The 23563-nt window shown below is 45.0% G+C and overlaps 1 protein-coding gene across 2 annotated transcripts in view; it reads left to right on the top strand.

The window, feature by feature from the left end:
* LOC144145659 (uncharacterized) overlaps positions 1 to 19638 on the top strand; it is an 82385-nt gene extending 62747 nt beyond the window's left edge. For both annotated transcript variants that reach the window (XM_077677327.1, XM_077677328.1), the window contains 3 exons: positions 6067 to 6210; positions 12148 to 13521; positions 19492 to 19638. In XM_077677327.1, the coding sequence (XP_077533453.1) occupies positions 6067 to 6210; positions 12148 to 13521; positions 19492 to 19631 (1658 nt within the window). In that variant the 3' untranslated portion in view covers positions 19632 to 19638. The remainder of the gene's footprint in view (positions 1 to 6066; positions 6211 to 12147; positions 13522 to 19491) is intronic.
* Positions 19639 to 23563: the final 3925 nt, after the last annotated feature.

Genomic DNA, 23563 nt, shown 5'->3' with positions numbered 1-23563 from the left:
CAAGGACCGAAATCATTTTTCTACCTACTCTACAATGGTGAAACACCAATAGATAAAGCTTTACACATTGTTCCGGCTAGCCACCCCTGCACGCGGTCCTATCACGATAAAAAGAATTAAGAATTTTCATGTAGGACTAACGCGTTTAAAAAGATATGTTGTACTCCGCACAGTTTCCAAATGCAACGCACTACTCGCCCCATTTTTGACTACCCGACTGTTTTACCATTTCTTTCTGCACTTTTGAAATAATCATAGCTTTCATCTCCCATCATTCCCCGAAAAATCCCGGCGCGGAAAAATATTTTGTGCCGATTGTTGTGGAGTTTCTTGTTTGTTGTCTGCCATCTTGTTTAAATTATGTTTGCTTCCCAAGTCGCAAGAAAACATTTCTTTGGGCTGCATTATGGGCAATTTTTGTTTAATGTCTGCCATATTGTTTGATCTGTGCGTGCACCGAAGGCCCACTCCTACCTAAGGCCTTGCATCAGGGCTGGCTGTACTTGTAAAATAAATAATTAAATAATAAATAAATAAAAGAATGAATAAAAATAAATAAATAAATAAATAAATAAATAAATAAGCAAAAATAAATAAGTAAATAAAAATAAATAAATAAACATTGCAATCACTCAATCCCTTTTGACATACTATCAGCGAAAAGAAAGAAAAGGCGCAAGCAAAATTGTGTGTCGAGTAAACCAATCGGTAAATCTTTGCATTTTGACCATTCTCTAGTTTTTCGACGCTAATAATTTTTGCCTATTGGTTTGGTACAATTCTTAGACCTTTCATATATACTGTTGCATCGTAAGTTGCTGCTTATTCCTGTACTACAGCCGAGGTTAAAATCAGCCTTTGTACGTATTGTATTTCCCAACTCACGATCCCGGCAGCGGAAATATTTTTACATCACGCCAACTCGCAGGGCTGCACTTACCGTGCTAGGCTACAGGATTGTATCAAAATGCGCATTGAAGCAGCCTATCCATCAAGCCACCCGGCAGTCCATCAGAGTCAAACCCAACCCTAGAAATACTCACCCCATCTATAATAAGGCCCGCCGAGAAGCCGCCTGAATACCAGCCCGTAGAAAACGCTTTCGGAACTCCCCCTTTACTGGGGGAGTTCCGTACCCTCTCTCTCTACGTACCCTCCGTACCCACAAAAATCTTCCAATGTCGCGAGCGTCACCGACGTCGACGGTGTAGAACTGACTCACACTACAGGTTTCATGACAACTTTTGAAGTAGCAGAAGACGGGGCTATCGCTTTGCCCGCTAGGAGTGGGAACGGTCACCTTACTGAAATAGCCGATTTCCAAGCCGCCCGCCGCGACTTCCCGCTAGGTCGCATATCACCCGTGGCCTTCAATATTCTGAAAAGGTGCACCAGCGCATAGATAGCACATCATCTGGACCCCCGGAAAGGAGCCCTTCTAGGAAAACGAGGCCGCAGAGCCACTTCCCGCCTTCATACTCACCAGCCCGTTACTCAAAAAGGCGAAGACACTGAGCACCTTCACTCTTCGAAGCCTATTCTTCTTTAAACGAGCACAGAAATCCCAGCACAGTGACGTCACGAATGACGGCAGTTCGCTCCTCTTTATGTCGAAATGTCGAGCGCCGATTCATCCTTTTTGCCCACGGCAGTATTCTCTATGCCAGGTACCCTACCCTCTAATACGCTGCCTGTAATTTCCGTCCCCAATCTGGCTCCCTGCACCACATGACAGAGAATATTAAAAAAAACCCCATTTCTACCACGAATGCTCACCCAACGTACGAGCAGTGAGCGGGCCAGCAGGCGAGCACAGACCTCTCAATCCATCGTAGCCTGATGGAGAGGGCGACGGCATCCAGCGTGGACCAAGGCTTCCCAGACCAGAGGAGTCACCCCTCGTCCCCCCCCCCCCCCCCCCCGGGCGAGCGCCGAATCATCAGCGCTTGAAGCTCGTCTTAATATAGTCTTTCAGCAATTGACTCTATCCATCTGAACACAAAAGTGTTTTATTCCTGGATACACGAAGATTTCACATACGTCCCATCCGTCACGGGAGTGACGCCACTACAACGAAGCAAGCAGCCTGTAAAGGGCAGCATTCCTGCACACAGCGCCTTCTGGCGGGGAAGCAACCTTTAGTACTATAGAGCACGTTATACTAAGGGTAGTTCGTTGTTAGGGTTTATATTTGTACACGAGTGTGTTTAATGCCGGGATACACCAAGATTTTACAGACGTCATATCTGTCATGGAAAGGATGCCTCCACACCTTTGCTGAAGCGACCCGCCAGAAGGACGTCACTCGCCAAGCAGACCGATAAGTCAGCTGCTAACCTGGAAATCATGCTCAGCAGCAGATTCCGGCACACATTTCACTTTCGTATTCTTGAATTTAAAGCGCAAAAAAGAAACGAGGACGATAGGGAGGGCACGACACACAGGCGCTGACTAACTGAAGTTTATTGCTGGGACGTCTGGCACATAAATACAGCAGAATTCAAGGCAACAAAGAAATCGACACATAACACGTGAAAATAAAATATAACAATTCCGCCACGACATGACTACCACCACGTGCTTACAAACCGTCTAGATAGTTGATTTCTTTTTATGATAGCGCGACACAAGGGACGCTTACAAACTTTTCTTCTCTTTTTGCTTTCTTGTGAGCCTCAATAATTTCCCTTGTCAGTTTATGCTTATTTTTACGCTATATTTTGGTACTTTTGAATATAGGCTCGCAACCAGGACAGTCCCTACAATGTACTCCTAGATAGCCGCTTGTTCTTTTTTCCACGTTGTAACTATGTTCCTTTGGCCTATCATTAACGCATCTCCGAGTTTGCCCGATATATTCTCTGCCACACAATAAAGGTACGCTGTATACTACGTTTGTGGCACACGGGATGAACTATGGTTGGTGCTTTTTCCTACAAACCTCACAGCTTGGGGTATCGCTGTTCACGTGTCTACATAGTCTGGAAACTTTATCTGGAGCTGAAAAAACAACACTTACATCGGCAAGCTTGGCAATTTTTTTTTTAGATTATGCGACACCGTATGTATGTACGACAATACTGCAACTTCCCTTTCTTATTGTTATTCCGACCATTTTTTGCCTAGTCTTCATTTTCTTCAGCAAACCTTCGGCAACTGACGTTAATAGATATGTAGGACAACCTGCATTAATTAGGCGATTAACCTGATCTATGAAACTAAAGCGCATCATATGAACGCATGACTGAACAAGTGAATTTTTAAGGCACAGATTCGCAATTCCTCTTTTAACAAGTTTCGAATGCGCAGAGGCATACGCAAGAAGCGACTTCTTGCCTCAAGGTTCGTATTTCCAACAAATGTGCTCATGATTAAAAGAAAGGTGAAGATCGAGAAAACGAATACATCCCCCAACGGTTAGTTCATGGGTTACTACTAGAGGTTTCAAACAGTCATTAAAAATTGTTAGGAGTTGTTGCATCAAAGTATTAGTGCTTTGTCTGTCACATGGAAACACTACGAGGTAGTCGTCAACAAATCTAAAAATGTCTGCTGATATGGCTGTCTTCAGTCGGTCTGCTAAAACCCTATCTTTGCGAGCTAAATAAAAGTCACTTAATATGGGTGCGATGCATGAACTGATGCAGATGCCATTCTTTTGGATATAAGTTCCGCCGTTCCAGGTTGAAAAAGTAGAGTTCAGATAAAAGGCAACAAGTTCAAAAAATCCGGCAACCATCATACCGGCAGCGTTCTGAAATGCGACGGGTCCATGAATGTCGACCTCGTCTTCTAAAACCTGAAGCAACTCGTCTTGCGGAATCGAATAATAAAGGTCTTTGACATCAAAAGAGCATGCCGTGTAGTGGTTGTCTGCTTTAGCATCCAAAACGTTAATAACATCCGAAGAACTTTTCACCATGAGGGGATCGTTTCTTGTTTGCGCTGTAAATTCAAGATTATGGAACACCAACTCGCCCAAGCATCAACTTTAACCTTTCACTTTCGTGTTTTGCGGATTTCTATGACACATGAATAAACCACATTTTTTTTTCTAAATTGTTGCTCCACCAAAATTGGTGACGCCAGTAAACTACCTTCTGATGCATGCTACAAAGACGCCGGCTGAAGATGGATGTTTCACTATCTGTGAGGGAAGAGAAAGGAGTCCCTGATAAACCCGTTAGTTTGGTCGTGGGTTTTATTGACGTTCATTAACTAACCTTGATTTGCAGGGTGCCATATAGAATCTAGGATAACATACACACACGTGGCCACGCAGAAGAAGTTCTGCCAAAATTTAGTGGGTTGAGACAAGACATTAACTTGGCAATCTTACTGAAATAATATTTTGTAAAGTCTTAATACAGTCGAACACGGATATATCGAACACGGGTATATCGAATTATTGTCTATATCGAACTCATAAATTATCCCCTTGAAAATTCTGTGTAAAAGTATAGGAATTCGTACGTTTATATCGAACCGTATTTTTCCCGACATTGCGTATATCGAACGCCGCGCGAGTTGGAAGGTGCTCTTCGGCGGTCGCTGCACTCCCGATTGAGGTTGAGGAGGATGTGGAGGAATGCGCGGGCATGGCGAAGACTGGCTCGCGTAACTACTACCCCCTACCGGAACGAATTTGCGCTTGCCCAGTCGGGCCCCGCTACCGGCCGCCGTAGCGTTAGCAGACGGAGCCCGGTATGCTAAATCTCTCTATGCACACAAGCCCGAACGCTCCGAAAATATGACAGTGCGAGGTAGGGGTGCCCCGACTGCGCACGTCCTTTTTTTTTTTTTTCTTTCGGCTGCGTACGTTCCCCGGCTTGCCGAAAAAGAGTTTCTTTCTCTCTCTCTGGGTCTGTCTTCCCCCGATGTCGTATCGGGAAAGGGAAGAGGGAACGAAGGCGCTGGCGGCCTCCTCCTTCTTTTACATTTTGCTGCTGTTGCTGCTGTTTGGCGAGTTGTCCCGCACCTTTCGGAGATCACTGTTTCTCTAGGAGATGACCATCGCGAGCGCTTTGTTGGAGTCCGTTCAGAGAGTCTTGGAATTGTTCCCTTCAAAGTTCTTGTGGTACGTGCGCGCTGTTCTTTTGCGTGCGTGTTGTGCATGGTGTGCGAAGGCGCAGTGTACTGCTGGAATTTTCTAGTTGTGCAGCCTCGAGAAGATCGAGACCAGCGTCTTTAATTTCATTTCCAGGACGAAGAAGCAGGCCAAGATCAGCGATTTTTTTTTCACGGAAATAAAGTGTCCTGTTGCGTCGTGAGTGCGGAATTAGTTGTCATTCTTGAATGCGACGATCGGTAAGTGATCGTCCGCCATAGGTGAGGTCTCAGAGCCCATATTTCTTATATCGAATTTTTCATATATCGAACTAATTCGCGATCCCCTTGGAGTTCGATATATCCGTGTTCGACTGTACACCATTTGCGCTAATAGCGCCACTAAGCTATCATAGCTTATATGCGGGAACCGGTTACCAGTAAAAATACAAGGTGCCAGAACGTAATACTAACGGCCCGCGACGATAACTATGAATTTGTTCAGCAGCTTTATAGTGTGGAAATCCCTCTCGCACGACTCCTTGCAAAAAATTACGCCCATTCCCTGAATGTGCCTTGGGTTCATAGCAAGCGTGTTTTCTTATTTGCTATGCTGCAATAACGCAGTCCATTCATTGCATGTTTAAAGGGAAGCGAATGATTATAAGAAAAGCGAGAGGTCGCCGTGATCGACAATACTGCATCAGGGGCTCAAGTCCCTAAATCGATGGGCGTTGTTTTCAAGCGACACGGTGTTGTTATGCATAGGCGTGTATTCTTGGGTTCAGGCGCCAGTAGGAGGGTGCCGTTTGGAGAGAATTGAGCCACTGGGAGCGGTGGGGCCGTTTCTGGCGATGTTATAGATCATCAGAACGACGTTTGATATATCACACTGGCGATATATTGCCGGGAACGTGCTGCGTATGGCCGCAGTTACCCATGCCAGAATTGCCATAACACATACAACCACTTTGTGTTGTAATTTCCGGTGACCCTTTCTTTTTCTTTTTTCACTCGCAGGTTTCATAGGAATGGGGCTCCAGAAATGGTTTGCTCTTTCAACAATAGCCCTCATCGGCAGCGTCCTATTCTGGGCAGGGATATTGCTTTCAGTATTCGCTCCGAATTTGACGTGGATGACTGTGACGTTCGGTGCCATGCAAGGTAAGCCGGCTTTTTTTATTTCCACCATGCTTATGCCGCATAGTGTTTTGAAGCAACGTTTTTTGACAACGAGAATGGGTACAAAGTGGATTTCCAGAAAAATAACTGCATTCGAATGCTTTCTTGTTAGTCTGCAATTAAATGCTGGGGTCTCACTGGTGGCAATTTTCAGTGGAGGGATGCGGCATATGGGCTACGACTAAACAGGGGGTGGTGGGGAAGGTTTGTGCTCTTAGTATTTTGTCCCGTGCTGCTCACACATTTGTCCGCAATAATATCGCTTGCACATTGCGCCTCACTCACTGTGTGAAGCTGAAATACGTAGAGGCAAAATAAAATACGTAACAACGTCGCGAAAATGTGCGAAAGAAACAAAGACCTTTGGGGGAAGAAATGGGCGATACAAGCTCAGTCTAGAAACTCCTGTTGCGCTGGTGTCGTTCATTTATTCTCCTAAAAGTTTGTTTCTGGCGCGTTTTTTTACAATAAACGCATAGAAACTCGCTCAGTATGCTTTTCTTCAAAGATATAGTATCAGCCATAAAGACCTAGATATGCGTTTACTGCATCGATATCCTTACATTTAAAAGGCAAGAAGACAAAACAGATAATTGGTTCATTCAAAAGATAGCACATATAAAATTGCAGCAGTGCCACGTAATTACGCAAACTTCAAAAAACGCCATAAGGAAAAAAAGGATGTCTGGTTCTTTCAAAAGATCCCAGCATTCAAAGAGCAGGTGTAGCTTACCTACGCAAACAGCACTTATGCAACACGAAGAGGAAAACGTGGAAATTACCCCTGTGGCGCTTTCGGGCAATTGAGCGTGTGCCTTCAAGTATTTGACGTTACCGTCATCTGTAAATCTGGCAGGAAACATTCGGACAAGGACTGCCGATGTTGTGCCCTTCTCGACACAGGGTACATCGGCCCACATAACGACGGGGCATTTCTCTCAATCGTGAAGGAGGGTGATCAGGCCGCCCAGCAAACCGCAGACCCAGAGTTACGCGTCATAATTGACTACCTCGCCGTGACAAAGACTTTCAAGGAAACCTTGCTGGCATTCAGCCTGAAAAACCCCATCCTCGTAAAGCAAAAAACTGGCACAGCTCTCACTAGTGGTGTAAAACTGGAGAAACCGTACAGCCTGCGGCACCAATCCCTACGTCTGAGACCCGGCTGTTGTACCCCACATGGACTTCTGGACTTGCCGCTGAACGTTCTCAATGACTGGCAGGCCCGGATCGTTTTGTCCGCAACCCTTCACATCTCTCCCTAAGTGAACCGCATTAGGGCGCGCTAGAAGCCATGGCAACCGCCTTCGCGAACTTTGTGTTAGTGCTGCCCACTAAGCCCCGAACGCACGTGAACTGGCGAGTTGTGCATGACGTGAGAGACCACGCCACAAACGCTGGGCATAGTGTCCTCGGAGGTCGAGCAGGCCGACGCAGGGCGCTCCTCACGAGCCGCACGCTCACGGGGGTTCCGCATATTATTTTGGTATTTCTTGTGCAAGACCACACGCTATCCTATCCTACGCGGGCATTACTAACGAGGCGTTCGACACCAGGACACCGAGTATCATCAAGGTGATATTGAATGGGTTTGGACACCAATTCCACGATGCGGCTTCGGCGAGATGCTCCAGCGATGGTATTTCGGACCATACGGAATTCAACGACGTGTTGGCCCCGATGTTGTCTACGGAATTTCCCGCATGGTGACTGCGGCAGGTGACCACCACGCGCACGGTCCCAATTCGCCATTATGGTTCGCCTCAAGATTTACTTCGCCAGAATACGGGCTTTCTTGTATCTGGATAATTACCCGCCCCGGTAGCTCAGTGGCTAAGGCGTTGTGCTGCTGAGCACGATGACGCGGGATCGATTCCCGCCCGCGGCGCCCGCCTTTCTGATTTGTATTTTGAGCAGCGCGTCGCTGCACTCTTTCAGAGGGGTAAATCCGCGAGTCACCCCTTTTAATTTGCTTACTTTTGTTTTATTACAGCCCCTAGATGCACCCGGGTATCTCGTTTTTTAGCGAACCGCACGCTCCCTTGGTTTGTATATCGCTTAGGTGATCTTGTTATGATTGCGAAAGTGTGCTACTCTGCGGCAACAGTCCTATGGTGTTCTTGGTGATTGAGAGATGTTGTCAGCATTAATGGAAGTTACTACGAGAGGGATGAACAAATAAATATAAGGAAAGCGAAGGCATCAACATTGGATTCGCATACGTTTGTCTTTGCACATCACTCACTGACCCATTCCGGCGTTGGTTTTTTTTTAAGTTTTTTAAATGTCGAGCATTTCTTAGGCTCGCCAACTCATCCGTCCATAGGCGTCCGCAGCTCATGACGTCACGTCGAGGCGCAGGTGCGCGCCTCTCCCCCGTACCCTCCTCGCTCTCAACAACAGCTGCGGCGGTGCGGCAGGAGCGCGTCTGCGCGCGCATGCGCCGTAGCTGCCCCGTGCGCCTCGTCGCTCTCAATCTGCGGCGGTGCGGGGGGAACGTGTCTGCGCGCGCATGCGCAGTAGTTACCCCGTGCGCTCCGTCGCGCTCAGCAGCAACAGCGGCACGTGTACACGTGATAGCGGTGTGCTAGCGGCGTGACAGCTGCGTGGCAACAGCGTGGTGGGGGGCCTGGAAAGTCGGGCGCTTGTGTACGGAAGTGCGCGCATGCGCGTCTCTCCCCCATACTCCTCTCCCTCGACAACGCGCGCAGTATATATAAGCGGCGGAGCGCGCGATCCAACTTCAGTCAAGTGCGTCTTTGCTTGCCTTTCGTTTGGCTCCAGAATAAGTATAAGCGATGGAAGCAACAGTACCGACAACAGGTTAAGCATTCCAAACCCTCCCCACATCCAAACGGTAACCACAAACTACCCAATTACGCAACTTTCACGCAATACAACCACCCGTATGCGACGCATTTACTCGTCTTCCCCCCGTGGGAAGATGCGGGCGGGCGGCTTTTTGCAGGGCGTAAGTTCGCGCTACTACAACACGGTTACTTCAGTAAAACCGCTCTTTCATATGTGACGATATGTGAAAAACCCTTGCGCGCTTGTGCAAAAAGGCACGGCATAACAGTTATTTAGTATTTTACGAGTTTGGTGGCCCATGCGTGTGCACGTGCGCTGAAGTCGATGAATCTAGAGAGAATTCACAGTTAGTGACAGTTCGAAACAACACACAAAGTGCTTAAGGTGAGGGGGTGGAATACATGAGCAGGGCAGAGAACAGTTGCGGAAAGATTTAAATATAAAATCTGCTGAAATTCCTAGAACTTTCTACTATACTCGGGGACAACTTAAACAAACCCTTCAATACTCTTTTGTACTTTTTTTGAAATTCTAAATGTTTGCAGAACGCAGCCATCCAACACACCATAAACTTAGACTAGCTTGTCGCAAAATACTAGGCTACAGCCAAAACTTACTGCTTTATGCCCATCAAATAAATTGTAAACTAACTCAAATTTTTTTTCCTATTTTCTGGTCTTGATGTTCTTCGACCGCTCAAATTGCGTGATTCATTCATTCATTCATTCGTTTATTTTGCATTTTCGTAACAACAACAACAGAAAATGCAGGAAGGAGGGCAAATAGCTGGACGCAGCCAGCTTGACAGGGACCCAACTCCCTTTACAAAGCAGTAGGGCACATAGCGAACAATTCCGGAGTTTCTTATTTGCAGGTAAAAAATACAACACCAGGCAAAAAAAAATTAAGGCCATGTAGCGGGTGTTGACCGGTTTTTCTTCAGTTGCGGCAATGAATGCTTTCCGACAGGAACTTTAAAAACAAAGACACAAAAACAAAGCAGTAACGAAACGGGTATCTGATGCGACGTGCAAATCACGCAGGGTCGCTCCGTGCCGGTGATAACTATAGCTTTCGCAGTGCTTCCAGAAGCAAGGAAAATCGTGAGAGCGTTTATGGGAAGTGTTGCAGGGTCCCTTTAAGAACGCAACGGAAGTTGCCCCTGCGCTTCATCACGGCAACCGGCTGTTACCCCGCGCGGCGCACGAAAGTGCCTTACTGCGAGCATTTTGAACCTCACAGGAGACGTTTCCGCTATTTCTCGCACTTATTCTTCCTTTATTAAACACCTGGAGCAACAGAAAAAAGAATGTGTGTGAAAAAGAAGCGGATGTTATGCATTAAGTGCAATCACGTTTCAATACATGCGTGCGCGATGACATCCGGGTCCGTCGCTTCGGCGGAGTGACACACTACAATTAGCTATTGCCTTCCTTAACTCTCACCCGAGGATAATTCATAGCATTCATATGCCTCTTGTCTATAGTTTGAGTTTTTTACGGCCAAATTTTTTGGTTGTTCTAAACTCTGACAGCCCGTTTATCTCCACCTACGCTATTATAACGAGAACAGGTGTTACTTCGATGCTTACTCTTCGACGCATATTACGACAATTATTGGCACCGAAACTATCAAAATAAACAGTGTTACTGAATCGTAGCTACGTCAGAAAATGCTCACATACAGCAGCTTCGCCATTCAGGTCTAGCCAGTGAGAGCAAATTTCCATGAATACTTTTACAATGCGATTTTTTTATTTGTCTTATCGTTTCAAGTGGAATAGAAAGTTGGTAGCAACACCTTAAAGGCGCTATGTTTCGTACCGCGGATTTTCTTAAACTTTTTTATGGTGAATGGAAGACGGACAAATTTCGTTTTTGTACGCCAAAATTATTAGAGGTAGTCGGAGCTTTAGTTGTGTGACGACTTAGTTCATGGTTACTGCAGTTCGCTGTGACTCGTCTGCGGCTATTTGAAGAAAACAAGTTGGTTTTAGTTGTAATAAATCTGCTTCTTCACATCAAATGTGACTGCGAAACAAGGACCACTGGAAACAATTTTCAGTTCATGACCCCTTGTTCTTGTCTAATGAGTTGGAAGGGCCACGATGACAACTTATAACTTTACTGATTCTCGAAACATTTACATTTTGCTGCCGTTATGGTTTTTTTATTTTACAGAAAATGTTGTTCGTGGCCGTGTTTGATGTTTATGCAAACAGGGAAATGCAATTTGCCGATTTCCTTCAGTGTATTGTTCGTTTTAATTAAAAGAACTTGTCGAAAACGGTACCCTTAACATTATAGACTCTTCCAAAATGCGTAATTCCCCCAGCGTTTGCGAGCAAACAGCTCCATTTCACACGTAGACAATGAGAATAAAAACGAATTCGCGGAAAAGTAATGGGGAGGCCACAAGTTGTCATCTTACGTCTTGAGCTGCAGCTGCAGCTATTGAAATCGCCGTATTAGAAGTGGGCAGCGTCCCTCCAAGCTGATATCAAGTGTTACTGACGGGACAGAAGCCCTGCTCGGCCGGGTCTCTAGACTGAAATACATAGAAGTAAAGTTATTCCTCTTTCTGAAAATTTTCTCCCGTTTTGATTGATGCCACAAAGTTCTGGGTTTTCGGGTGGCGGCGCTGGTGCATGTTTTTATAAACATAGCTCATTTTGAAGAAGGTGCACACACTAAACCAGCAGAATTAAAGTATGCGGATTAAGAGGAGAGTTCTTTAACCCAAAGAAGCAGTCACTGCGTTGAATTCCCATTACCATTTGTTCGAAGCTCGTGTCAAGCTTCTTAGTGCTGAATTCACAGGCTTCAGCAAATGTGAGAGTTCTTCGAAGTGACCTGAATACCGGAATGACGCTCAAGCTATTCCGTCGTTTATTCGACCTTTTTATTATTTATTGCCATTGACCTCCTCCTATTTACGTGTTCTTGTGGCTGTTAATTTGTTTATTACAGTACATTGATATCGATGCTTGTATCATTGCATCCTAGTCTATTTAAACATTTTATGTATACATTGTGTTTGCCTCTTGGGGCATGTACTGCATTTCTCACTTTATTCCGGGCATCCAATATTTCCCACTTACTTTCGCAGGTGCTGGATCCGGGATCGTGTGCTACACAATCACACTCCTCGTGATGATGTACTTCGACCGGTACCGTGGTATCGCCATAGGAATAAGATACGGTGGATACTCGTTGTCATCTCTGATCTTTCCACCGGTGCTGGCCAGCTTGGAGGACGTGTTCTCGTTTAATCAAGTCCTTTTACTCTTCGCAGGCATCAGTCTTCATTTGACTCCACTCGTACTTGCGCTGAAGGAACCGCCATGGTTGACTGAGAGCACCAGAACAGAAAAACACGCAGCTGGGGGCCCTTCAACTCGCGGCTCAAACTGCTTTACAGCTGGGCAGCGTCATTGGACTGAAAAATCTTTTGACAACAAAAACGAAGCGATTGGCAGGGGGTTTCAGGACGTTGGCGCTCGGAGCTACTTTCATGTAAACAATAACATAGAAATAACAAACAATGGAAATATTTACATTTCCACTGAAGAGGATGGCATGAAAACTGGTGCTGCCTCCCCTGAAATAAAAAAGGGGGATACAAAAAATGGACTCATTATTACTGCTCCTAAAGAATCCGGAAGTGCGAATTTAGTGCCTGACAGCAGCATAGAATCCAGAATAGAAGGTAAAGAACCTGAAGACGCGCACGGGATGAGAGTACGAAGGAAAAATGCAAGTAACGTGAGTGTTGGAGGCGCCGCCGATTCCAGGATGCACACATGGTCAGCGACCCAAGCCGAAACACCTCGGGGCACGTTGGACAGAAAGCCTTTACGCCAGCCTGCCGGAGTACAATGCCACGAAAGAGAATGTACAGCTTCAAAATCGATGGTACCGGCACCTAATGACCACCTTCAAGAGGTAGGGTTTCGGTACGATGGGGCAGTTGATAGGGTATCCAATGTCCAGCTTGACGGCACCGCTCGAAGGCATTCATGGCGGTCGCTTCTGCTCAGCCCAGTATACTGGTTGTTCGTGTTGGGTGGTGTCTTGGCGGACTACTCAGACAGCGCAATTATGTCGACACTCGTCGACTCTGCTCTCGACCGTGGGGCCACTCCGCTTCAAGCGGACATGGCCATCGCTTGTTCAGCCCCTTCACAGCTCGTCGGCCGGACCATTCTGCCTTTGATTGCCGACCTGGGGTTCATTAACCGCACAACGATGACGTGCTTCTCCTACTTCCTATTTGCGGCAAGCGTGGCTGCGCTGTCTGCGACTCGGAGCTTTCCAACCTACGTGGCGGCCGCCGCTTTTGTATCCATGTCCACGGGTTCGTTGATGACCATGAAGCACGTGGTCGCTGCAGACTACTTCGGCGTTGACGCCGTGGCTGCGACATGGGTGGCTTGTGGTGTCCTCATCACGCCGCTCTTTTTCTGCAGTCCGTCAATCTTAGGTGAGATTTTATGTGCTGCTGATAACCATTAAATCCTGTTGCCCAAAGTACATCCCCTCTATAACGGGAAGACGAAACGCCTTTAAATGTACTGGGCACACACCAGAATATAAATGATGCTTGCCCCTTTCTCATTTCCAATTAGCAGTGTTTCATTTACGCAGACAAAATTTCCAAATTTCACTTTCTGCAATATTACGGTGCGTGGTAAATGAACTTGTAGTGACTAGCTTTGGTATATTTTTCTGCCCTATTCGCGCAGAAAGTATCGCGCTCTGTTTACGTGCTCATCTTCAGTAATATTCCGTCGGGCCAGAGCGCCAACAGGGCTAGGAAACGTTCCACAGTCGGCCGGTACAATTTCAATGATGGGCACCATAACCTTGAACAAATAAGCATTTTCAGACATTTCTACTGTGAATAGGCCTAGCTTACGTGTTGTCTTAAGAACAGCCCGTTATTTACTGAGTCCCTTAAGGTAGACCTATTAGGCCTATGGAAATGTATAACGATTAGTTACTTTAAATGACTCCGACAATATAAAATAACATTCTCAATGAGTTTCCGCTTTCATATTCTGTATTGTACGCTGTGTTGTGAAGTTGTACCCTCCATGGAAGCGTCACCTGCGCCTCAGAACAAGGAGCGTGCAAATAAGGGGCTTGCGGGTTCTGTAAGCAAACATGAAAGAAAAATAAAAATAAAATTATTGGATTACTTATTCTATCCGGGCACCACATTTTTCTTTCGTGAAGTTGAGAGTTTAAGTGGGCTGTTATCTATTTTCTCATAAAAAGCCAGAATAAAGCCCATGTTAGTTGAATTGTACTACCGCAAATATATATTTTGTAACAATGCTTTGATGCTTTAAGAAGACACTATCTACTCAAAGACTCCACTATAAGCGCTCATGAGCAATGTTGTTGCTTTAAGAATCTTAGGTTCGGCGATAAAGACTTCCACCTGGAAAAAAATACCTTATAGATCCGCAAAAATGCTGGAAAGGCATATCTTGGCGCTGGTTCAACATGAATCCTCCCAGCTGCTCTATAGATTCGAAATGATTTCACGGGAGATCGGACAGGCGTGTGCGGTCGACAGTTTTAATTTTGTCTAACACTTTACATATAGCTACTTGTGCAGAAAGAAAAGCGCACTTGAAGTTATTTTGTGGAATAACATTTTCCCTTCGTCCTAAAAATTCAAATCCCGCTCGGGTAACTGGCTCGTCGAGCGGCTACCTTAAAATTGGCAACTTTTACCACTATAAAACAAAAACCACAGCAAGTATCGCCCTAGCTCTTTTTATGTAAAGAATTTGCCTACTTAAAATGACTTAACATATGCCGGTTTGGCTTGAAGAGCGAATTTCTTTTAATGAAAATTCCCAAATTCAAAAACGAAATCTGAAAAGTGCCCAAATATGGGGATATTTATCTCGGAATGTAAATAAGCTAGGTAACTAAAAATTTTAAGATTTATTCTTCTGTCCTTTTTCAGTCTAAGAGCCCTTTTAGCTTATGAGTTCAATATGCTTCCATATGAAAAAGCTCTGTACGGCAGCATGGTAATAAATTTTAGTATATCTTGAAAGTGAATTAACGAAAAGGCCATCCTCGTTTTTTTTTCAAACCTTCACAAATTAAAGCCAAGGTTGCGCTCTGTCACCTACATCTACAGCTACAAGGCACCAAATATGGGTTTCTGCAGAAGAACGAAAAGTTGGGCTAGTTGGTAGGGGTTCATCTTGGTAGAAACAAAAGCGCTGAAAAATAGGGACGAAGGAAGACGTAGACAACACGGCGCCGTTTTGCCTACGTCTTCCTTCGTCCCTGTTTTTGAGCGCTTTTTTCCACCAAGGTAAATATGGGTTTGTCAGCAGTATTGCGGTTACATACCGAAGACGTCTGTAAGAAACTTATGACCGCAGTTTAGGGCGAGAAATGGCCGTTGCAAAGAGCAAAGTTAGAAATTGCTTTAAACATGCTTTGTTGAAATTGTACGCGTATAAAGTACATTGGACCTTAATATCACGTGGAAGCTCCGGCTTCCGGGCCCATGCTTGTTCGCGTGTACAATTATCGAATGGTTTGGTCTCAACCGCGCAACTCGACACCTTTTAAGTCGAGATCTTTTAAGGCTAGCCTTTTTAAGTTGTGTGGTTTAAATGATTGCCGCAATATTTTGTATGAAAAACTGCGCAGTCCTGGAGTGATACAAAATATCTGTCATGAATTAAGACTGCAAATTATCCTTATGTTCGAACTATTTGCATTTCATTTCTCTGATTTCGTATTCAGCCTGTCTTCAAACTTCTATAATAGCAGCCATCTGCAATTGTCCGCTACCTGAAAATTTAAGTACACATGAAGTGGTTCCCGAGGAGCTCTGTGGCACTGTATGCTACTTTAAAAAAATTAGCCCGCAATGAGGCCGCACGTCTTTACAGTCGTTCACTTGAGCATGAAGCTAAAAGGGCAGTGAGGGTGATCCAAGATGTCAAAAGCAGGCTAGCGGCAACCAAAGCGTTTTAGATGCTAACAGTCCCAGGGCGGCAGCCGTCTATCGACCTTCAATACATGCCAGGATGTTTTACAGCCTCCGAAATTTTTATTAATACAACGAGAGTGATGACCGATTGGCACGTCTGCGCCTCATCACGGTATCCAGCGCCGAAAAAGGCAAGAGTGCGCGCACGTGCTTAGCATTATCTCCTGTATGAGCGTCGTCTGCTAAGCTGTTCGCCTTAAAGACACACACCCGGTCTTTATTACTGGCGAAAGCCGTTCGCTAGGTGCCAGAAGAAGCTAAGCGGCGTGAACGTTCCAGATGAACGTGCCGGGAAAATGATATGAGAGAAACATTAAATGCGCTTTGGAGACGCGCATGTGCTTCGAATAACTTAGGTTTCTCGTAAATAAATTCATGCCATACCGTGGCAGCTGGTATATCACTCTCTAGAACAGAGCGTAGTGACGATTTTAAAATTCGAAAAGCGCAAAAAAACGGGACCAGGAAGCGACGACACAAGGCGACGACACAAGGAAACGATTCTCACCGATTATAGGGCTTAACGCGCGTGCGTGTACTCTTGCCTATTTCGCCACCGAACACCGTTATAAGGCCCTGACACGCCGATCGGTCGTCGGTCCCGTGATATTGTTAAACATTTGGGAGGCTGTACGTGCTGAACGGACTGCAGTGTCCAGATTTTTACGCTAGGGAAGTTCCTTATTGAGACAATTTTTCTCTTATGCCTTCTTAAATAATCACAACAAAGCACGCGCTACTCCCTGCTCTTGGGGTATTAGCCTCGTCTAGCTCGCGGGTGTGCGTGAATCACCGCAGGCGATACTCAGACGGAAACTGTTTCTGGCTAGGGCGTTTTTGGCACTAAAGCCGCTTGATTCTGTTATTTTTGTTTAATATTTTTACTTTTGCTGGAAAGCATTTGATCCTCTCTTTCTGAAACTAAGCAGGAAAATCAGCCGCCATCGTTCAGCATGCATTCATTCCCGCCGGAACGATTACCCCGACGCTGGCAGTTAGACTGAGTTCGAGCGCAGCCTGTGCACTCCGGTCGCTCCCGAAAGGTCCGCATATCATCTTACCAACTCGGTAAATGCGAGTGGGCCTACAGAGCGCGCCCACAATAACTTTGTGCAGCGCATAAAGATATGCATCCAGAATGAGAGAGTGCGCTAGCTTGAAGGATCAAGTTGGGGTGCTTTTCTGCAACTTTTTAAAATGCTGGCTGCTTTGCTCACGCTAATTGCAGCGAAGCATGCTCACCGCAATGTTTATTTTAGATATTTCTCTTTGTAACGGCCATTTTTACCCGTAAAACCCGGTCATAGGCTTCTTGCAAACCACTTGGGTGGGTCACTGCAATACTGCTAACAATGCCATATTTGATGCCTTGTAGCTGCAAAACAACAAGAATAGAGTAACATGTTTTTGATGTAGGTGATAGGAAGGAACCTTGGCATTTCTTCGTGAAGGTTGAAAAAAAAACGAACATGGCCTTCTTTTTATTGGCTTTCAAAACATACCAAAATGCGTACATGCTGCCGTACAAAGCTTTTTAAATGGAAGTGCCGTGACCACAAAACCCCAATGTTGCCCTTAGATTGAACAAGGACCGATGAATAAAACTTAAAAAGTTCAATCATGTAGCTTGTTTAGATTTAGAGAAAAAACCCAGAATTGGAAAAATTTCAAAATTTTTCCTAACGTTGGAATTGTTGTAAAAGGAATTCGCCTTGAAGCCAAGCAGGAATATGTTAAATCATTTGAGAATATGGAAACTCTTTGCATGGAAAGAGGTTGGGTGATAACTGCAGTAGTGTTTGATTGAGAGCGGTAAAATTATCCAATTTTCAGCGGGCCGCTCAATGCGCCAGTGACCGCAGCCGTACTTAGGAATGTTTATGAGAAAGGGATTTTTTTTTCCATAAATTACCACAACGTGTTTTGCTCTGTGCAAAAAGAGCTATATGTAAAATGTTTGTCAAAATTGAGGATGTCGAGTGGACACGCCTTTCCGATCTCTCTTGAAATCACCCGGTCTATTTGTATAGCAGAGAATATAAACCGTTTATCCGCGAAACACCGTGCTTGGGAGCTAAGACAAATTTATGAGGGAAGAAAAGTCACCGCGCCACTTGGCTCAGACAGCCACAATTTTAATTTTGTGTAGGCAACCGCAGTGCGCAAGAGAATTTGGATTCGCGGACAACTCAGGACGATCCCAAAGCGGACATGCTTCACCACATTCGCACGTTAGCGTAAATGTTCCGCATTCTTTTACGCCTCACACGTCGGTCTCGGAATACGCTTTTCCGGGTACCAGATCATATTCTTGATGCCCGCTTTATAAAATAGATCCTCGTTGATGTTTCTTATCTGCGTGTTCGGCTGTGTTCAGTTTACAATGTGGGCATCGCCATTACATTACCTCGAGTATGGATAATCATGTAGTGCATGCGGCCGCGTGAATCGGCAATGTAAATCATTAGTAGTGAGAGCAGGAGAGAACATTTCCTTCCTATGCAGTTTTTGGTACCCCAGCAATACTCATTTTACACAACCACCCCATGCCTCTAGTTAAAAAAAATAGGAAACCCCACTTCATGCAATGAAGAGTGATACAATTGCCGCATTTTTGGTATCCCTTGCCTGGAGCGCGCTATTGAAGGTTGCTACCCTTTCCTCCTCTGTTACTTCTTTGCTAATGAATGTGGTGGTCTAAACACATGTTCTATATTATTTTGAGTGAAACCTTGGCAGTAGCTCAGACAAACGTTTCTGAGCAGTAGCTCAGTAAGCAGCTGTAAGCAGTAGCTCAGACAAGCTTATTGGTGCTAGAGACGAGCGAATAGAGATAATTTATTGGAAGGAATAAAAACAAGGCCTAATTCATTCAGGCCAGAGCGTCCTTGCTTCCAGCAATGCGCAGCTAGTGAGTGGCATTTGTTGGGTAATACAACTGTGAAATTGGGAAATTGTGAAACAGTGGTCCCACGGCTAAGGCTTTGCTCCGCGGAGCGACAGAACCCGGGATTTGTCGTGGCTTCTGCAGCAGGTTATTTATGGCGTTAAAATCAGAAAACACATGTTTGTCAAGATTTTGCCTAACGGTGATGTTTCTTGAAGATCAAAATTGATTCGTTTCTCTCGACTGCGGAGGCCTTCCTGCTTCAGGTGCAGTTTCAGCGCATACCCCACCAAGTACAATTTGGTGAAACATGAACAAATGGCGGTTTTATTACGCATTCTTAACGCAGTCATCAAGTGCTGTATTTCACATGTTTTATTACTGCGAAAAAACAAGCTTTCATTGTTTGTCCCAGAAACAACATGGCAATTTCTACAGTTTGTGAAAATAAAACAGGTTGTCTATTTCTACTCAGGCTACTTCTCTTCGTTCCTTTTTTAATATACAATAGATCACCTCACGTTTTTTTTCAGGGTTCTTCAGGGACTGGCTTGGCTGCTACGACCAGTTTTATTACTCCCTGGCCAGTGTGCACACACTAGCCGGAATGTTGTTCGTTTTCTTGGTGTGCCATTTAAAAAGAGGAAGAAAAAGTTGGAGTGTTACGCAATAAAAAACCTATGGACAGTTTGGTTGAAGTTGTCGCCTCAGATCAACAATAGCAAAACAGCAGGGAGATATTCCTTATTTCTTTACGTGCATGGTGTTGCCTGGATCTGCCTCAGGGCATTCACCAAAGCGTGTCTGCCCAAGCATAGTCTGCGCTGATAAAGTCCGGGCGAGGAAGCCCATGACGCCCAGGTATGTCCCTACGTGATCTTCGAAGAGTTATCCAGGAATCAAAGCCTAGTACAAAAGCATGCCGAATTTTCTTGTCGAAAGAAACTGGCAGGAAGTTGTGCGGCGCATGCATTCTTAGAAATTCATGTGAAGTTGAGCGTTCCGCATGACGAAGCTAGAAATCAAGCCACCAAGCAAGCAAGAAAAGAAGCCGCCATGTGTAGAACGGTAAAGCTTCTTGTTACATTCAGGATCAGTCCGCAGAATGGGTGTGTGATAAATGCCCGAAGTTGGCGTTTGCCTGTGTCGGTTTTTTTTCCGCTTCACCAAGAGAGGAAGGTTCCCCACTCTGTAGTGTGCAGCAGTGGGCCGTGGATGGATAAAATCGTCACCTAGTACTCATGGACACCCACCAACACCTCATATGTGCGCAAAAGAGTAGGTGCCTTGCCAATGCCAGCCTTCCTCCTAATTATTGCACAATGGGTGAGCATGTTGACAAGGGTCTTGGTTCGCTAAACATGGCAGAACGCTAGTGGAGCCCCTTTGGGCTTGCGTCATGACAATTAAGCAGCTCTCCATGATAGTGTGACACCCTAAATATTTCAATATTTCAAACTACCTGATAATGGTGTATTACCACTGGACAACGTCGAATGTTCCAGCCGGCCACATTGTCGCTCTAAATAAGCGTATTGATGGTGCGGGTATTATACAAAATGGGCTTGTCTGCCAAGAGTTGGGCGAGAACTACGAATCCAATAAAACGTGTGGAATAAATAAGACCGCTGCACAAAAGGTTCGAAATTGTGCGGTTATGGAATACCCTTAATTTCAAGGAACGATACGATCCCCACAATACAGGTTAGCTGCGCTGTTTCGATTGTCTGGCGACGTATATGTAACCTCGAAACCAACATATTTTACTGTCTTCCTGCACATGTTCATGAAGAACCTAATGCTCGCCTCCGAACGCCTCTGATCTTTCGGTCTCACATTTCAATAAATACTGGTGAAAACACGAAAAACTCCTGCTCGACCTGCGAAGAAAACACAATTGGAGCCTCCCTCCGTTCCGCTTCGGAGAGCTCACGTTCTGTCAATCAAGACAAATACGGAATAGAAACACAAGGGTTATGTGTTCTTACTAAGACAGGAACCCTTGCAATTTTTAAATATGTGTAGATTGCTAACTTATTGCTTGAAGATTGTCCATGACATTTGTGTTCATACAGAGATATTGTCTTATTTGGCATCTAAACCAAAACGTTCCAGGTAATTTTGGGCGGAAGAACAGAGTTTCTGACTACCAAATGTCACCCATAACGACCTGTAGAACATGCCACGATGAAGTGAAAACTTCGAGCACCCTGCAAGGAACTCGCTACCTGCGGGGTTGCCCTGCAAGACGGCGCGTTTTGTTAATTTGTCATAATAAACAGGCATTGAAAATTCTCCCAATTAAAACATAACACTTTTCCAGATAAGCCTAAAGAAAAAGAGTATTTTATATCCCAACAACACGGCAGAACGTTTTCCTCGAAACGACAATAGACACCTTCAAAGGCGGTTGAGAATTAAGAATTGACCCTGTTATCAGAGGCAGGCTCTATTTCATAAGTTAAGAAACCCACATGTCGAACCGAAAATAAATACCGATTTTGTTACGGTTCGAGTTCTGGTAAGTTCATTTTGTTCCGGTTCAGTTCCGGTTTGACTAAACCATGTACCGAACCGGTTCGCGAACCGGCTCAGAGTTGTATTACCGAAGCACGAAAGAAAAATTGAAAGTCTAAAGTCACCATAAAACTCAAATACAATTTTTCTTCGTTCAAAATACTGCTTTTTTTGTGCCGCGATATCAAAGTTAATCTTAAATATTTAGGTCGGATACTAAAGAAAACGTACCATCCACTTTTTTATCCATCCGTTAGGTCGTCTTAGTGACTACATAACCCACCGCTAAGCTAGAAGACATGCGTCTCAGATTCATGGGTGCTTCATGTTACGTTTTATTGTGCCCCATACAAAAATACTTCTTTACATTTTGTAGACGTTCTGTTGACATTCTACCAACTCTACTGCTATCCTGCATACTTTTGCATCCTATTGACAGTTGCCTGTAAAAAGTCTATATAATGTACGGTGACACTCGTCTATTGACTGTTGTATATAGAAAGTCTACTTAATTTATTTTGACATTTGTCTGTTGACAGCTGTATGTAGAAAGACTACCTAATTTATGTTGACAATTGTCTATTGACAAGCTTCTGCAGGATGACTACTCGAAGTGTTTTGAGGTGCTTTGTCGCAGGTTGAATTTAACGCAAACATCTGATCCCTTCGTCCTGGTGTCCGATTTGAATTAATTCATATTGTTTTTTCTAAATACCTGGACAGGTACAAACTATTTGGGGACAAACTATTTACTTGACTTCAACAAAATTACGTTATTTTATTTCGATCAGGCTTTGAATACACACACACACACGCACGCACGCACGCGCGCGCGCACACACACACACACACACACACACACAAACACGCACACGCGCGCGCGCTCGTGCACACGCACGTGTCTTTCTCTCTCTCTGCATGTCTTGTCACACTTGTGCACTCGAGCCGCGCAGTTTCGCCCTCGGAACAAGCACTTCGTCCCTCAGCTGCACGGGTTGCTCCTTCAAGACCCGCTCCCTTTCACTGTCCACGGTGACAAACATGGCTAGCCAGTGGTTCCGAATAAGCGCCAGCCAGCGGCATCAAACACTCGCAACCGCTCGTTACTGTGTTTTGATTTCCGCAGATTAAGTGCTTCATGGTTGAAAGGAACAAATTATGGGCATAATATTTTACGACAGACCGCTGGACGCGTCTCTAACAACGGCGACAGTCTAAAATCACCCGGTATACTAACCTAATCCGGCCGGCGCAGATGTTTTGGCAGCTCTTGCTTCCAAATACCCGCCACCGGCGCCCTTCCCTCTTTTCATACCTCCAACGCGTCAATCACCCGAGGCAGCCATAGCGCGGCTCGCGTGCCGGCGCTCGCGCTTTCTTGTAACCCATCCCAGTTTTTCGTGTTGTTTGGTTACAACTTGCAACTACACCGTAAAAACAAGATATGTGCACTCCTTAATGTCCCAGTGTTTCTCGGTGATATATTTCGGAAATAATAATGCGCAGGGCTGTAAACATGCAATGAGAGGCACGCCTCACCACGGCATTGGCATCCCGCGGATGGCAGCTATATAAAACTGAGGTTCACTACCAGGGATTGTATCGTGAATATGTGGCGTTCGTTTGCGTTTCTGTTGTTTCGGCTGTAGTAGGTTTCTGATGTGGGGTTTTGTTTGTTACATTGCTTGAAGTGGCACGTGTGAATATGTGCCTCCGAAAATCTCAACATGTATCCCCTCAAGAGCTCGATTACCTTAACCTGGTACTATGTTTTCTCTTTTTCATTTTTGCTGCCATTACGCGGTCTTTTAGAGAATAATTATGACGACCTTCAATTAAGTTCTGTTGAAATATTGACAAGCGGTGTACGAATAGTAGCTTTTCCCCTTGCACCACATTTTGAATGTCAAAAACGCTTCGGTTAGAAAAGCGATTGAGTATAAACTCTACACAAAACATTCTGTTGAAAGTTTACGGAAATGTTTCAATTCAAACACGGTGACCATTGGTTGACAAAAAGTTGGTAGGCTGTTGCTAGAAGGTCTATAGACAATAAGTAGACAGTCTACTGAATGTTGGTGGCATGTG

The sequence above is a fragment of the Haemaphysalis longicornis genome, unplaced genomic scaffold, assembly GCF_048455015.1.
Source record: "Haemaphysalis longicornis isolate Haplotype H1 unplaced genomic scaffold, Haemaphysalis longicornis Haplotype H1 scaffold_7, whole genome shotgun sequence".
Lineage (NCBI taxonomy): Eukaryota > Metazoa > Arthropoda > Arachnida > Ixodida > Ixodidae > Haemaphysalis > Haemaphysalis longicornis.
Note: the sequence above shows the minus strand (reverse complement) of the source record. Positions and strands in the feature narration are given on the sequence as shown.